The sequence below is a fragment of the Mustela nivalis genome, assembly GCF_964662115.1.
Source record: "Mustela nivalis genome assembly, chromosome: 3".
Taxonomy (NCBI): Eukaryota; Metazoa; Chordata; class Mammalia; order Carnivora; family Mustelidae; genus Mustela; species Mustela nivalis.
This window is the reverse complement of record NC_139022.1, coordinates 121,061,227-121,079,376: the sequence shown is the minus strand read 5'-3', so window position 1 is coordinate 121,079,376 and position 18,150 is coordinate 121,061,227. Positions and strand designations below refer to the sequence as shown.

At 37.7% G+C, this 18,150-nt stretch overlaps 1 protein-coding gene across 8 annotated transcripts in view; it reads left to right on the top strand.

Moving 5' to 3' along the window:
- RANBP17 (RAN binding protein 17) overlaps positions 1-18,150 on the top strand; it is a 314,483-nt gene that overhangs the window by 229,791 nt on the left and 66,542 nt on the right. For all 8 annotated transcript variants that reach the window (XM_082726136.1, XM_082726135.1, XM_082726133.1 and 5 more), the window contains 3 exons: positions 3,198-3,261; positions 3,354-3,462; positions 16,046-16,149. In XM_082726136.1, coding sequence (XP_082582262.1) covers positions 3,198-3,261; positions 3,354-3,462; positions 16,046-16,149 — 277 coding nt within the window. The remainder of the gene's footprint in view (positions 1-3,197; positions 3,262-3,353; positions 3,463-16,045; positions 16,150-18,150) is intronic.

Genomic DNA, 18,150 nt, shown 5'->3' with positions numbered 1-18,150 from the left:
ATTTGTAAACATGTATCGTTTTTAAATAATTGCTTTGATCAGTGTATCATCCTTAGTGAATATCATATGCCTACTATACTGCTCCTTTGATTCTAAAACAAAAATTGCTTTACATTTTAACATTTCTGTAAAGAAGATATGCAAATACCACAACTGATGGTATTTTACATCTTTCTTAGCACATACAGTAATGATGTTTTTTTATAACCACTGGCATTTTAGGTTTGAGGAAATGTTGTAGATACTCAGTAAAAGCTAGATACCGTGGATTGAAACCATACTTGCTACTGCTCTGCCCATCAACTACAAAAGTGTGTAATACTCCTGTAACTGAAGAAACCAGTTTGTTCTCAATTTAGGTTTCCTTTTCACCACAGATACAAATTTTCAAAACTTTCCAGCATCTGTAAGGTATACCATTTGTCTTGACTTTTTCTTTCCTTTCTTCATTTGTCGTGGTAACTATCAGTAAGACCATGCCCACCTTCCTCAGTGTTTTCATGACTACATGGATACAAACGGGAATTTCCTAGGGATTTTGTTTAGTGTGTTACTGTCAACCCAGCTACAGAGTATGCTCTGTCTTAGATGTGATGAAGGCTCATTAATGGTGGTGCCTCCTAAAAGAAGAGTTTCCTTGTTTTTTTCTGGGACCCGGTTCCCGTTTCTGTTGTGTCTCAAAAAACCAGTCATCTCTATAAAGTCACTGGCCTCTTTAAAATCAAATGGATATGATGCAACCTAATGAAAAGAGCTTTTGGTGTTGAGTCTGACAGACCTGAATTTGAATCTTAGCCCTGCCATTTACATGTTCCATGCATGACTTTCACTAAATTCTCTTACTGCTGTAGGCTCCTACTACTGGTGCTGTTACAGTAGCCACCATTACTATGTTCCCTTTGAGGCGTTGTTCCAGACAAGCCTCTGGGGTCTGACCTAGTCCTGCCATGCAACTAAAATGTTCCCACCCAATGAAAGTGGTGCCTCTTCTGAGAACCTGAGTCTCTTAGAAAAGTACAAGATGAAAGTAAAAAGATTATAAATATGATGTATCCATTTGCCTTTTTAAAAAAACATTACATACTCTCTTAAGGACCGTAATAGCTTTGAGTTGAATTCCTATGAGGGAATATAAATAATCAGATGAATTCTCATTTATTTCTTTATTGAAAAAAGTAAAAATTTATTCTTAATCTTTTTTTTTTTTTTTTTTTGCTTTAGAATGTAATTAAAAGGCAGCGAGACTGGCCTTGATACAAAGTGCACAGATGCAGTTCTACAGAAAATGTATCTTTGGCAGATGAGATTCTTCCTGCGAATGTTCTGTTTATTGCTACCATAAATATTCCATTGTCAAAACATGACTTGCTGTTTATTAGTAGCACTGACAGGAAGATTCCTATTAATGGCAGCATTCTTATTACCCATAGACCCTGTCACTTTTAACTTTGCAATTCCAGGAGAATTGTATTTGGTAATTACTTAAGATATGTCTTAGTTTATTGATCCCCACCCCTGTTTAACTGAGTGAAGTTTGAGTGGCAGTTCTTCTGCTCAGTGATTTATACTGGGAACAAATCATCAGATCTCATCCTTGTATGCAGGGAGAGACCTCCTGCCTATCATCCCCTGATCTTGTTCCCCTTCAGCCTGCCAGAAAAACACAGTGCACTGAGCACCCCCTGAGAGCAGTGCACTGAGGAAAACGAATGGGTGTGACCCCTGCCCGTGGGAGGCTTGCAGCCTTCATATGGAGGTGAGTCAGATACACATGCTTAACATGCAGCTGGAATGGTTGCTTGAGTCAGGGGGCCTTGAATCTGAATTATACCCTTTGTCTTTTGGAAAGTTTTATTTAATTTTTTTGAATTTGTTTCTTCTTCAGAAAACCAGAAGTGATACTACCTACCCCCATGGGCTTGTGAGAATTAACCCTGCAAGTAGCAAATATTCTGTATGTGTTACTTCTCTAAGTCTTTGTGTCTTCCTCCCTGACTTAGAATTGGTGAAGACGTTTGCCTGCTCTGAGCCTCACAACCATCCTGGAAGATAGCTTGGGTGTCATTTGTTGGAGAGGGAGACTAAAGGCTCAGAGGATCTGAGTATAGTACTCAGACTCATTCAGCTGATCGAATGGTGTAGTGTAGTGAAGCCAAAAGCCCAGCTTTCCTGACTCAGGTTCATTGTTTTTTCTGCTCTTTTACACCGACACAGGAATGATGAAGTAAAAGAAGAGGGTGTTTGTATATTCAGTAGAGGTTCTTACAAACACATCAGCCCTTCTTTGATGGCAGCACTGACCGGAAATTATTTAGGCCTTACGCTGATGTTTATCATTTCTCAACTTTATTCTTCTTCTGAGTTGAACTGTTCAGGTAGTAATGTGGCCCAGTAGAGAGAGAACATGGCCTCTGTAGTCAAACCTCAGTTCAGATCACAGCATTGTAGTCCACAGTAAAAATAAATTTTTACTTTTTACATTGTAGTCCACAGTAATCTTGGGCAAGTAACTTACTTTCTCTGAACTTTGGTTTTCTTATCTATGGATTAGAAATAAGAAATGATATTTAACAGGCTAATTGTGAAGATTAGGTGAATGAACACATATAAACATCTTAACACCTAGGGTGTTAGATGTAGTAGGGTCTTGAGAAATACTGGGTCATTTAAGCCTGTCCTTCAACACTTGATGACACGCACTCAGCTGCATCTAATTGTATTCTGATCTTCTTCATCTAAAGGAGAATTTTCTCAGATTTCTAACTGGGCTCATTGTTTCTTGGAATTGAACAGTTTTCTCTTTCTGGATGGTCTATTATGAGTCTTTTATAATTATTTTTTATGAAATAATATTAAGTGAAAAGAAGTTCTCAAGTTATATCCAAAATGTAAAAAGGGTCAGTTTTAATTTTCTACTATCAAGACTTTAATAGTAAAGAAGTTTTTGTCTTAATTATAAAATTCATTTTTCCTTTCCATAACTAGAATATGTATAAGATAGGAAAAGTAATTGCACTGGTTAATAATGGATTATCATTCTTAACAGAATGAAAGACATTTCTGTAGCAATACTCTTTAGAAATAATATTGATTCTTCATAAATAGAAATTGATGCCATTATAATTCAGTGTTATTTTGTGATATATTATCTATAGATAAGACAATTATATTTTCCCAGATTCCTTAACTTCTATTACCTATATCCTTTTAAAAAAACTTGTGAAGATAGATGCCGTGAAATTCATGCTAAAAAACCACACGGTAAGTCTTACTTCCTTTCATTTGTGACTAGGATTTTCTGGGTAGTTTAGGTGAAGTGTTTGTAACTTTGGATGCCCTTTTGCTTTCAATAGAGTGAACACTTTCCCTTCCTTGGAATCAGTGACAATTACAGTGTCAGTGACTTCAGGTGCCGAACCATCTTCTACACTGCCCTCACTCGCCTTCTGATGGTAGATCTAGGTAAGGTGAAGAATTGATTCGTAACTTGATTAAGAAGGGCTCAACAATCTACTTGTGCAGTTAAAGGAGCACACTGTTAGTGAGGACCATATTTAAGTTACTAGAACTTGCCATCTTTGACAGTTTTCTGCAGCTCTCTATGATTTGGGCGTCAGAGCCAAAAGACAAATCTTTGTATTTAAAGCGGTATTTTTCACTTTGAATAGAACCTGCATTAATTCTTTACCTCGGGGTTTTCTGGGTATCCCTTGATCCATTAATTTTACTGCTATGAATCTAGGAGCAGTCTTCAATACTGAAAAGCTTTACACACAAAGATTTTTCTTTGTAATGACATTTAATCTAGAGAAAAAATGGAAATGATGTAAATATCCAGCAATAGGGAGTTGTAAAATTACAGCATATCTACTTACTTGATGGAGTAGTTTGTCCTCATTAAAATTGGGATTTGAAGATAGCACAATACATGAAATTTTATAAAATTAAGTGAAAAAGCTAGCTGTTAAACTGTGTAAATGATATGAGTGTGCCTGCAGTGTGGCTGCAGAATGCACCAAAAAAACCTTAAATTCTTTAAAAATGTTAAATGTTGTTTTGTGGTAGTGAACTATAGGTGACTTTTTCTCATTTCTGATTATTTAAAATTTTTTAAGGTGTTAACTTTTCTAATTGGAAAATTAGACTTCTTTAATAATATGACTTCTTTAAAAATATCTTCCACTGAAAGGCTTAGCTAGACATATCCACAAGTACTATCCACAGGTAGATAGTACCTGAGGATGGGCACTTAAGCCTCTTTGTGGCGACCATATTATTCTGGGTTCCCATTTTCCCCCCATGTTTGAATACTGCAGGTTAATCAGTTTATAGACACAATGTCATTGTGTCATGACAGTGATATTGTCAACCGATGATAATATATCATCCTTAGAGAATATAATAGTGATGGTACTTTTTTTCATCCTTTTTCTTGTAATGTATTGATTGATCCATCAACTTAAATGTGAATTTTTTTAAACATGATCATACAAAAGGAAAAAGGATAAATAATTTTCTTTTGCACATAAAAGACTTTCCTCCATGTAGTAGAAAGGTGACTGAACTGCCCTCTGTTCCACATCTGTATTATTTTCATGCATTTCAACAGAATAAATTACAAGAGAGACAAACAGCCAAAAGTTGAGAGAAATGCATCTAGAATGATTAAGGGGCTTGGTGGGATTGATTTCTAAAGAAAGATTAAAAGAACCATGTATGTATAACTTGGCTAAGTGACAACTAGGGCTTGAGGCAAAGAGAACTGTCTATAAATATTTGAAGAGTGTAAACCAGGCATGCAAAACCCAATCATCTGCTACCTTAGGCAAGTAGGAGATCTGAGTGACAGCTTTGCATACTGCACCCTGCCCTGTATTACCTCTTGCCTGCTGCATCAGAGAGAAGAGGAGCAGCCCGACTCCTTGTCATTGTCCTCAGTAATCATTGAGAGAACACACTGTACTGTGAGCTCTGAGGGCAGGACAGAAACCAGCCAGACATACAGGCACCTGCCCTCAAGGAGCTTGCCCTTTTGCTTTCCTCTCAGTTGTCCAAGCATTAAAGAAGACTGTGTCTAGACCGAATTTATTTCCTAAAGCCTTAAAAAATGCTCCTTTAATGACGCCATCAGACTGAGAAAACCAAAACTAGAGGACAAGACGGAGGAGATTTCCTAGCAATAAGTTCATGTCATGCACATTTTCAGGACCTGGAAATGGAGTGGGTCAAGATCCTTTCTCATATAGTCATCATAGACCAAAGAACCTTCCATAAGTCCATGGGAACCTAAACAACAGACAGCACTACTGATATTCACAGCATGCCCGCACTTACCATGGTGATGATAACTGAGAGTCACGACGGTGCCCAGAAAGACCCTACATTACACGCTGCCACTTTGAAAACTACTTTTATTTAGCATTGCTTAACGTAAACTGTGAGGTATGAGAAGCTATAGGAAAATATATAAACTTGAATAACTGAGAAATGATTTTATTAGGTTTCTCAAGGTTAGGTTCCTTTGAATTACTTAACCCATAACAATATAAAGTATAAATTGATATTTTTTTAGTTCACAGCATTTTTTAAAAAGGTCAATCTCCATTATGTTGCAAACACATCTTGGATAGCTCGGCAGAGATGGAAACTGACTGTGTGAAGTGCCTGGTATGTGGCAGGTACTCAGTACGAGGAAACTGAGTCTGGCTATGGGTAAAGTTAAAAACAATGGCAACTACAGTCATGGAACTTTTACATTGTTTGAAAAGAAGTCTTTATTTATTAGTGGTTTTCACTTTTTGAAATAACTAAATGTATACTATAAGCATCAAGGGACAGTTTGTGGTATATATTACCAGAGCTTCTATTTCTGGTGAAGAGCCAGAGCTGCTCTACTTCCCAAAATACTCTGAGCTCCTTCACAGCATGGACTTTGCCTTCTTCATGTTTTCTAGCATCGATCTCCTGTTGCTACCTTGTAGGTGCTCAGTAAATATTTAGTGAATGAATGAATGACACATAAGTATGTTGCAGCCAAGATGCCATCGTCATGGTTCCTGGAATCAGCAATTCCTGCCAGGTTCTTTCTGGGAGTAGCTTTGATCGTTGGCCTCTCCAAGACAAAACAAACCAAGAGGCTGACTACTTTCACAAGTGATCATCTACACGTGGCCACTCTTGTGCTCGATTAATCGCTTGTTGCTCTCTGTTCAAAATGTTATTACTTCATAGATGATCATTTGTTGAGTGTTGCTGAACACAGTTTTATTATTTGAAACCTTGTCTCACAAACTAGGTTGACTGGAACGTTGCTGCCAGAGTTCCTGTATGTGTGGCTTTATAGTTTTCTATTGTATATTCACTGTCATGGAAACAAAGAAAAAAGAGATGGTGCTGTTGTCAAAAGAAGCACAGATCCATGTATTAAGTGAAAGAAGTAAAAATATTAGGTAGTGAGAATTCCTCTCATATGAAGGAAAAATTAAGGAAGAACTTTTATATCACTGATTTTTTTTTTAATCCAATAGAAAAACCCCTCAGCAACCTGCTTGCAAAACACAGGATGTAAGTCTTGGACAGAAATATAAAGCATATTCTAATTGAATCCAACAAACTAAACGGAGTACGTTGTGTATGAGCCATACGTGCACACTGGAGTGATTAGAAAAGGGGAAAGAAATTGGGTGTCACATTAATTGGTGTTTACTTTGAAATCCATTTTGGTTTCTAGTCAATTATTTGTACTCTGTATGAATTTAATTAGATGCTATGTGCCCCAGGTTGTATTTCAGATGAAAATGGGGGTTTTTTGGCAATAAACAGTTGTACCATTTTATCAAATTGCTCCTTGGCTACACTAGATGAAATGTTCACTTGTATAAAGAACAGAATTGAAAGCATTTCATCATCAGAATGATGGTATTTAATGTTGGCCATGTATTTCCGTATTCTAAGAAATTATAAAAATTAATGTAAAACTCTCTTTGCAAGATAACATACACACAGAAGAAAATGGGTGGCCATCCATATGAGCATGCATGTTAGTCCTTCCAAGAATCACTTAAAGTTCCCTAGGTTATTTTTAAATTAACTTTGTCAATCTAATAAACTAAAGGAAAGATAATATTACCCAAGCCAGTAAATGGAGACCCTCCAGGGAGCAGTTCAGTATAAAATACTTGAATAAATAAAACCTTCTATTTTGTTTAATTTGAATAGAGGTGAATTCAGTTGACAAATATTGGAGAAGGGGAAATGTGGAAAAGAACTACAACAACACTCTGTTTTGTGGAGAACTGAATATTATTCATTGCAAATTAGGTTTTTACCAACCACAAACTTAGAATTACTCAGTGTCATTAGAATTGTTTTTCCTTGGTATCGCTAACAGTTGCTTTTCTCGGCCTTTTTATGACTGCACCTTATCTTGAACTACTCAGATGAGAAGCACATTGATAGGATGTGGGAAATTGCATACTACATAAAGCAGTGCTTTCCCTAGATACTCAAACTCTAAGAAGAAGTCATATCTTGTAATGATCAAGGGATTGTTAATATTAAAATGTTATTTATAGACATTAAGAGGTATTTTCTCTTTAGGGAGCACTGTGCTATAACACTTACCTACCTTTATGGCTTTTAATAAATAATTGGCACCTGAAGATATTCCTAGCTTAAATTTGAGGAATTTTAAATAAAAAGTAAATGAGTTAAATAAAAAGGAAAGAGTATTCTAGAAATAGCTACTAATGATAAAAGTAAAAATATACAGAAGAAGGAAATTTCCTTTTCTTTATTATTAATAACTAACATTTGTTTATAAATTTATAGTCTGCAAACCACTGTCACAACAGCCCATGTGAAATAGCTTTTATTGCGTTGCTTATCTGTTAGAAAGGTGAGGTTCAGAGAGACTGAATGACTTCCCCAAGGTCAGTCATACAACCTCTAGCCCTGTGACCACACATTCTTATTCACTTGTACTAACTACACTGTTACTTCATCTTTTATATTCTCAACCAATTAAGAAAGGTAACTTTTTCTTTTTTATTTTTATTTGAACTGTTTGGACTGAATGATTGATTTGAGGCTTGAGGGTAGTGAGAAGGGAGAAGGGATTACTTTCCAAGCTTCTATCAAATAACCAGATAGATTAATGTTTATTATTTGCCCTATATAAGTATATTGGTCCTTTCGTCAGTGAAAATCAAATGTAGTTTTTAAAATTTGTCCTCATGTCCTGATAATTGGCCAAAGCATATTCATTCTCATGGATAAAAAGAACACAGAGGTAGATGGCCCAGAAGGGTTTAGAAATGAGAAGCTTGATCAGAAATAACTAATGTTCTGATAGATAAGAAGAATACATCAATATATCACCTGTGTCCATGACTTGGCAGAGATGATCTGGAAAATAGACATGGGGGGGTGGGGGGACTGGGCAATAAGGGGTAAAGAAGCAGCTGGAAATACTTAGAATCTATAATGAGATAATTAAGACTAATTAGCCGGCCCTGTAGGCAGAAAGCAACCCATTAAGTCCAGATCCGGTTTTAATAACTTACCTGGTTTTGAGGGTAGAGGGTCTAGAGCACCCCAGGGAACGAGATACTTTAGGGATGGAACTTTTCAGGGTGGGTTTCCTAGAAAAGGAGTACAAGGGTCTGTAATGGGTGGTGTATTTTTCTTCTGAGAACTAAAATAAACATTCTAGTTCCCTAGGGAGAGGAATTAAAGGGAGCCTCAATTTTCTCATCTATGAAATGGAGATATCTATCTTAAAGAATTGTTACATGCTTTAAATAAGAGAAAGAGGTGTGAAAAGGCCTGGAACAATTCCTATCACAAAACAAATACTCAGTATGTACTAATTAAGACAGAAATACTTATTTCTGTGTCAATTAATACATACTGAGTACTTGTTTACAAGTGCTTGTTTACAATATTTGCAATCAGGGGCACAGACTGACACCAGGACTTCAAAATAAGGCAAGTTCACTACCTTTAGTACAGCTACTCTGCCTTCAGCACTTGGGCTATTATTTTCTTACAGGAGCAGAAGCTGTTAACACTTCCTGACAGGTCCTACAGCAGCCTGCCCTCCCTGAAGCCGTGGTCCTGTCACAGCCAGCTACACCTCCTAGACCGTGTAGGGGAAAACTAAATTTTGGCCCATGGTAGCACCTTTTTGGCCCACAGTAGCACCTTCTAGCTAAGCAACTTCCTCAAGACTTATTCTAATAGTACTGGAGAAGTGCTATCCCAGTGAAGCCCTAGGGAACAGCAGATGACACAGACCTAGGCCCGCAGAAGTCACTGGCTCTTTTGATAGGACCCATTGGTGTGTGGTTTTAAGTTATTTTCCTTACTCATCTGCCTCTGTATCTTCTTGTTTGCCTCTGCTCTCAATTCTCTGTAGTTTGGAACAGAGTGCTTCCTAACATTAGATCTGACCTTTACTAATTATATTAGTTACCTATTACTCCCTTTACAAATTACTGCGAATTATTGGCTTAAATATTACAGATTTATGATTTTATAATTCTGGAGGTCAGAAGTCCAAAATGGGTCCCGGTTGGCTAAAATCAAGGAGTCAGCAGGGCATCATTCCTCTCTGGGGCCCTGCGGAAGAATCTGCTCCCTTACTTTTGTTGCTTATATGCCACCTGCTTTCCTGGGCTTGTGGCCCCCTTACACCAGCAACACCAGGTCAAGTCCTTAGGCTGCCATCTCTCTGGTGTTCCCTGTCTACTTTTCTCTAACACTTTAAGGACCTCTGTGATTACCTTGGACCCATCTGGATAACCCAGGATAATCTTCTCTTTTAAAGATAATTAACAACCTCAATTCCCCTTTGTTTATAACCTGACATATTCGCAGATTCCAAGCATTAGGACATGGTCATCTTTAGGGGCCATAATTCTGCCTATCATACTAACCTATCACTAATACCAAAGTATTTCACATAATAGTTACCATATAATAAATCCTCAGTACCTGTTGGCTGCCATCATTTATTATTATCATACTTATTTGTGCTATTAACAGCTCCTGACTACTCTCCCAGGTCCCCAGTAATCCAACCTCAGTTTGCATTTGAATTTGAGGAAATGAGAAGTTTCCTGTTCTGCATACTTCTAAAGAGAATTGTGTTGATGGTGGCTTTTTGGTGGGTTTTGGTGGGTTTTTTTTTTTTTTTTTTTAGATTCACATGCCATAAAATTCACACTGATAAAGTATAAGTTCAGTGGTATTTAGTACAGTCAGAATATTCACAAGGCTATACAACCATCACCATTATCTAATTCCAGAATATTTTCATCACCCCTGAAAGAAATCCTGTATCTTAAAGTAGTTATTTCTTACTTCCCCTGACCCCGGCCCCTGGTAACCACTAATCTACTTTCTGTCTCTATGAATTTGCCCATTCTAGACATTTCATCTAAACAGACTCATGTAATATGTGGCCCTTGTGTCTGTTTTCTTTCACGTAGCATAACGTTTTCAAGGCTTATTCATATTTTACCATGTCTCAGTACTTCATTCGTTTTTATGGCTAATACTCCATTGTATAGCTGAACATTTTGTTTGAACAGTTGGGTTTTCACCTTTTCGCTGTTAGAATAATGCTGGTGTGAACATCTATCTGTAAGTTTTTGTGTGGACATGCCCTTTGAATTTTCTCAGGTGTATACCTGGGAGTAAAATTGGTGAATCAAATGGCAGTTTTATGTTTAACTTTTTGATTATCTGCCAAACTGTTTTCTACAGTGGCTGCATCGTATGACCCTGGCTGCACCAGTTTACATGCCCACCACTCAAGGTCTTAAATTGTATAAAATAACAAACGAAGTGTCTTAAAAATAGCATGCCCGAGAGCCAATATACTAAAAAGGTTACCATTAGTATTTTAATGTGACTTCTCTGAAGGAAAAGAAATCGGAACTCCTAAAGTGAATAACTTCCTGTTGAATCAGATCCTCAGACATCCAGTAGAGGGGATTAGATTTGGCTTTTACTGAAAAGCTGAAGAATTTATCATTTTTATTATGCATGACTGAGAACTGCAACAGTGTTCCATTAATATTTACTTTTCCTTATGCCAGTGAACATATTACTCTGTAAATTGGCACTTCACCTTCAAATCAGACTGGTTTCTGGGCCCTGGTCAGAAAAAAAATGAGCAGTTTCAATTATTATTTATAAAATGGTCACATATTCATTTGGCATTCTAAATATATGACTTGCATAATTGAATATGAAGTTATAAGAGAGCAAACTCGTGTTTTCTCCTTTTCTATCAGAAGCAGTAATTGATACCTCTAGGAGTAAAACAAATAAGGAAAAAATCTCTAATAAATGTTTTATAGAGTTTGTTTGCATGATATAAACAAAAATGACCAGTTTTCTGGCTTAGATAATACAACGTATTACCCTGCAGTAAGAGAGGAACAGGGCTAACTGAAACATAAACACTTTTATAGAAATAATGCCCCCGTGTATCCTATTTGCCTATCTTAAACTCAAATGATCGCAGAGGAATCCCTTTCTCCCTACCAGAACCAGTCTGATTGTCCTTCACCCTCTTCTGACTTCATGCGGCTCTAAACTCAAGATTCTGTAACCCTGACTTCAGTGTCTGCCTCTGATACCTTCCCCCCTACCCCACTGTGGAGACAGGAGGAAAAACATGAGCTGGAAGTAAAGCCAGTGGAATTGGGGATCTGAGTTCACTGACACTTACCAGCCCAAGACTGTTGGGCAAACCACTTAACCCTCTGGTTAAGTGAGTTTCTCTGCCTGCATGTGAAGTGGAGGAAATAGTCATACAATTCCATAGGATTGTTGGGACCATTAATGACTTGCACCAGTGCTTGGAACCTAGGAACGGCTACATGGGTGTCTATTAAGTAAATCAAGTATTAAATTCATTGCCTTCACTTAGTAAGCACTCAACTGTTGTTATTCCATCACTCCACAACTATTTCTTGAATGTCAGATCCTAGTCTAGGCTCTGAGGATGTAGTCATGATCAAAACAAAGTTGCTTCACCAGGGAGCTTACGTTCTATTAGGGAAGACCATGAACATATGTGACAGTAAGTCCCATAGGAAAAATAAAGTAGGTTATGAGAATGGAAGGTGGATGGGGGTCAGGGCGAGTTTTGCAGTAATGTTTCAGGTAGAGAGGTCAGGAAAGGTCTCTGACGATATGACATTAAAGTAGAAATGCTGTTTGCATTCCTGTCTTCAGCATGTGCTCTTTGACTTCTCCCTGCTCATTTTGGTGGCTTGTTTTCCGTACCTTGATTATCCCATACCTCAAACTTTGATTGAGGAAAAAGATGAGCCAGGAAGTTTTTTGATCCATAGCTCTGGGTATTAAGTGAACAGTTGAATGGTAAAATCCTGAATTTGTCTTTGTTCTGATTAAATATCCTTACCTTGGGAAAGCTCTGCTCCCAGAGGAAGGGTATTGGGGGACAACCTGCTTGTCACACTTTATTTGATTCCTGTGATCACCTCTCTAGGTCCATATAAAGCTCAAAACAACAAAAATGTTAATGGCTGACATTTATCCAAAACCAGAATTTTGCTAACAAGTAGCAGAGCCAGGATTTGAGCCTAGAAACTTCAAAGCATCCACTCTTTCCTGTACCCTTATCTACTTGCAGTGATTGTTACCACCATTCTTGTTAATAATTCCATGTTTAAAAGATACTTTATCTTAGGAGAGTAAGACTACATGGTTTAAATATAATGTATGTATATATTATTTATTTAAGGATTTGATAATGTTTACTTCAGTTAGCTACTGTATTACTCATATCAGGTGTTAAGAAAATAAGGGATTTTTTTAAATGTCCCCTTTATTTTCATTCAAATACAGTATTTGTGTAATACACGCCAGGTACTGTTCTAGGTGCTGATACTGTAATGCCAGCACCACCACAACTATTGATAGAGCATCTTCTATTTTTCATGTGTTAGAACATTATTCACGATGATGGACTTTTTATCCTTATATTGTGGATGAGAAAACTGAGACTCAGGGTAATTAGTGAATATCTGAAGTTAAACAGTAAGTGGCGGAGCCAGACACTGGTTCTGTTTATCGCTGAGCCTCACCTGCCGACATCATTCTCCTTCACCTAGAAATCAGCTCTCCAGAAGCAAAGCCAAAGATACTATCAGTGTAGGTTGACACATCTAATAGTTTACATACACACATTATCAATTTTACTTTATTTAATCCCCACAGGAACCCTCATCAAATGGTGGTAGTGGGGGAGTGATGTGAGGCATTATTATTAGTGTTATTAGCTATATCTGCAAATTCGAGGCAGACTGATTAATGTTCCTACTGTCAAGAGTAGATGAAATGCTGTGGCAACCCACAGGAAGAAGGGGGGTTGCTTGGGGTGGGGCCTTAAAGAGTACTTGCCTGCAAGCTTAGCTCAGATTGGGGAGCTGCTGTTTCACCTGGGCTTGGAAAAGTGAGGCCTTCTGTAAAGGTCTCTAATGTTCTCACCAGCCAACAGAGGGTGTAGCTAAGAGGAATAGCTTGGTTGCTTAGCCAGTTGGCAGGCAGGGATTATAATCTGGTCTGCTTTACCCTTTACCTGGAGATCGGATCCTTGTTTAGAACAGCATACCAGGAAAGACTCATTGGCCCTTTGATATCTCTTTGTGAACAAAGAGATCCTTGATTCCTTTAGACCCTGGAAACAAAGTGCATACGGTTAAAGCGGAAAGAGAAATAACAAAAGATCTGGATCAGCCAGATCAGTCACTCCTTGAGAGTCGAAAGATCCTGATTGTGCCATTGACCTGTGTTACCTGTAGAATGATGTATGGATGTACAGAGTGGTGTTTCTCCAATATTTGGATACATCTGGATCACCTGGAGGGCTTCTTAAAACAAATTTCTAGACCTCCACCCCCAGGATCTCTGATTCAGCAGCTCTGAGATGGAAGTCAGAAATTTACAACTGGTTAAGTTCCTAAGTGATGCTGATGTTGCTATGTCAAGGACCAAACTTCAGAATCCCTGATCTCTTCTCTGAGATCTTTTTTTCTCTCTAATGCTCTATTTAAAAAGTAATAGCATCAAAATCAGGAGGTCTGGACTATATAGTGTCACTTCCTAAGTATGCTACCCTGAGTAAGTCACTTAACCTTTGTCTGTCTATTTCTTTCTCAGTAAAGTGTAGTGGGTGGGCCTCACAATTGACATGGCATAGGATGAAGGAGAGAATCAACTCTCTTATTTAAAAGAAACCCCTTGGGGCACCTGGGTGGCTCAGTCTGTTAAACTGTCTGCCTTTAGCTCAAGCCATGATCTCCAGGTCCTGGGATCAAGCCCCACATTAGGCTTCCTGCTCAGCAGGAAGTCTGCTTCTCCTTCTCTGCCTCCCCCCACTCACACACACACACACACACACGCGCGCGCGCGCGCTCTCTCTCTCTTTCTAATAAATAAATAAAATCTTTTTTAAAAGTAAAAAAAAAATAAGAAACCCCTTTGGGATCCCTGGGTTTGGTTGAGTATCTAACTCAATTCAGCCCAGTTGGTTGAGTGTCTAACTCTTGATTTTGGCTCTGCTCATGACCTTGGGGTCATCAGATGGAGCACCGCATTGGGCTCCACATGCTCGGCATGGAGTCAGCTTGAGATTCTCTCCCTCTGCTCCTCCCCCTGCTCACTCTAAATAAATAAAAAATTTTTTTAAGTAACCCCTTATGTAAAGAATACTATATAAATTGTCAGTTATGTAGCTGAGACACGGAAGCCATCTAAATGGATAAGGAAGATGTGATGTGTACACACACACACAAACACACACACACAATGAAATATTACATAGCCATAAAAGAGGATGAGATTTTGCCATTCATGACAACATGAATGGACTTAGAAGGTATTATGCTAGGTGAAATAAGTCCGACAAAGACAAATAACATATGATTTTACTCAGGTGGAATGTAAAAAAAAAATGAATTAACAAATGAAAAGCAGAATCAGAATATAAATACCGAGAAGAAACGGATGGTTGATGGAGGGAAGGGAGGGGAGGGGATGGGCAAGATGAGTGAAGGGGACTGGGAGATACAGGCTTCCAGTTATGGGATGAATAAGTCACAGGAATAAAAGCATAGCTTAGGGAATGTAGTCGATGATACTGTAATAGCATTGCGTGGTGACAGATCGTAGCTACACTTGGGGTGAGCAGAGCATAACATAAAATTGAATCATTATGTTGTATACCTGAAGCTAATGTAACATTGTCAACTATACTCAAATATAAATTTTTTAATAAAAAATAAATAAATTGTGATTTGTGCATATCCATGTTTGAAGTGAAGATTCTGCTTTGATAGAATCCTTAAGGAGACTGCAGTCTATCTTTCAAGGGAAGAAAAAAAAAATTAAAAATGACTCGTTTCTATAAAGAAAAGGGAGCTTAGTGCAAGAGGAAGTGTACCCATGGAGAATGTACTTAAAATCCAAATGACCCATGAGGGACCCCATCTTATTTGGCAGATAAAAGTTTCCCTGCTATCTGTTTAACAAATTAATAAAAAAAAAAAAAAAGAACATAAATAAAAGGGAATAATAACTTAGAGCTATCTGGGCACCTGAGTCTGTGAGCCCTTTAGGGCCTTGGCACCTAAAGAGAAGGGGAAAAAAGGATCCCTGTCTCTGAGGCTTTGAAAGTGGCTTTCCTTGAGGCATGGGGGAAGCTCTGGGGGCAGTAAGAACTGAAGGGCTGAGATGCCTGGGGCATGAGTCTGTTTGATCCAATAAAGAGAAGAAAAAAAAAAAAGGCTCGTAAGTAATTTTGCTATTTCATTTGGTGCAAAAGAGAAGGCAAAACACCAGAATATTCAGTGAGCCAAACAAAGTACAGAATGCAGCAGGAGTATGGATGCAGCCTGACCCCTTCCCCGGAGCATTTCTAAGCCCAAATGAAGCACTCACTGCCTAGGCTAATGGATAATAGCATGCATTTTAAACCGTGGTGACCCTTTTGTTTTTCTGATAGGGGAAGATGAAGATGAATTTGAGAATTTCATGCTGCCTCTTACAGTCTCTTTTGAAACAGTCTTACAAATATTCAACAACAACTTTAAACAAGAAGATGTAAAGGTGGGTTTGTTCCTAAACATGACGAAAAGATAATTTTGCTCATTCTGGAATATCTAGATCCACAAAGAGGTTTCTGCATATTTCTGTGTGCTCTGTACCTCATCCATCTTGCTTCCTCGATTGTACATGTCTTTGAGTTGTATTTTTCATGTAAGTACTTCTTTAGTTTCTTGTACAAATTGACTTTGAGGTCAGCGCGTGATTTTGGACAGTTTGCGATTAGATGATTTATCTCTTGAGGCAGTTAGTATCTTTAAAAGAACACTTCTCACGGGTGCACTACTTCCCTCATCTACCCTGCACTGTATGCCTCAACGTATTTATATGGAGGAATGTACACACATACACATGCTAAAACACTACATCTCTAAATATTTTTTTAAACAAGAATTTATATAAATCAAGACTTTATTAAATGGCTAGGCATATATGTATAAATAGAAGCTGGTCTTGAAGTATTGCATTCTTAAACTGAACAAAGTGATTAGGATAACTGATAGCTAAATAAGGTTTTTATGTGCCTGTGGGAGCCGTATTAGGATTGATTTGACAAGTCAGTTCAGCTGTGGCAACAGTCATAATATCTAAGACAACATTATGTTTTATTAGTAAAATCCTTAAGTGTAGCAAGCTGTTTGTGACAAAACAGTCCCATATTTTAATGTGGGGGGTGGGGAACACAAGATCTGCAAAATAGGAATAGCATCTTCTGAAATCATAATGTGTCTGGGTATTTTAAACAGATTGACACTGATTATTATTTTTAAAAGACTAATAAATGTACTCTAGAGGATGCAGGCACCTTTTGTAAGTGATACTGGAGTCATATTTTATTGTTATTTGGAATAAGTCAAAAACATTAACCATCATTTTGATGGCCTCTCTTCTCCCTAAATATATATATATATATATTAGCAGTAAGAAGCCAGATATTAAAACGATAGCCTTTGATGATTATTTTAGTGTAATTCTTCTACCAGAATAATTAGCCAAATGGGATACCTTTTGAAATAGAGTTTTGAAGTGAATATTAAAACTCAGAATTTTTTAAAACCAGAAAGGATCTTAGGGATTTTCATTGTGTTCATCGTCTCGTGAAAACTCTTCACCAGAGTTTCTACTCAGGTTAGCTGTATTTTTTAGAGGTCTTCCAAATATTCTGAAGGATCCACAAAAACTTTGCGGCTTTAAGGTGGCTCTTGGTGCCCTTTATATCAGAAAGAAGCAGTGAGGTTGAAAAACACCATCTTTATAAAAATTACATTTGTCTCATTTGAAGATTTCATTATACTCCAAGCCATTTTGATGTAATCCCATCTAGTTTGATAGAAACCATCTTCCTAGAGTCATTTTTAATGGAGTTCCAGTGATATATCCCTAAACCAGCAAGTTCTTAACGACCCTGGAAAGTGACTGCTTGATTACACTTTAACGGTATTTGCAAATAAAATCACAAGTAATTAAGGGGAAATCTCCAGGCTTTTGAGCAAGTTTGATGCATGATAACTGCCTGATTCAGCTTCATCTAGAGTAATGCTGTGTAGGCAACAGCTACTGAGATCAATAGCAACGTAATGATAGTGGCAGAATTAAGTGAGTAACCTGAGAACTGTGCCTCAGAATGCATGCAGCTGCCACGAACCAAGGCCACACAGTGCACTCCGTGCTTCCGTCCTAAATGTTCATCAAAAGACGCCCTGCAGGAAAATGGAGTTAGATGCTCTTTATTGCTGATCGTGTCTCTTGCCACATTTATCAGGGAAATTGGATTAGCAGTTGGCAGCTGCAGGTAGACAAGATTCTGCAGTGATTAAATATGCAGCTTGGCTGCATTTGTTGTGACAGACCTTTAGTAAATTCTACTGTAAGCACCATCTGTCTAATTTGTATAAAGAAAACTTGGTGCTTTAAGCTACCGATAAAGAACTAAATCTGTTGCTTTATCATAAACAAACTTTTGCACTAAATGCTTTTAAATGTAATTTATTAGGTTACGGCTAT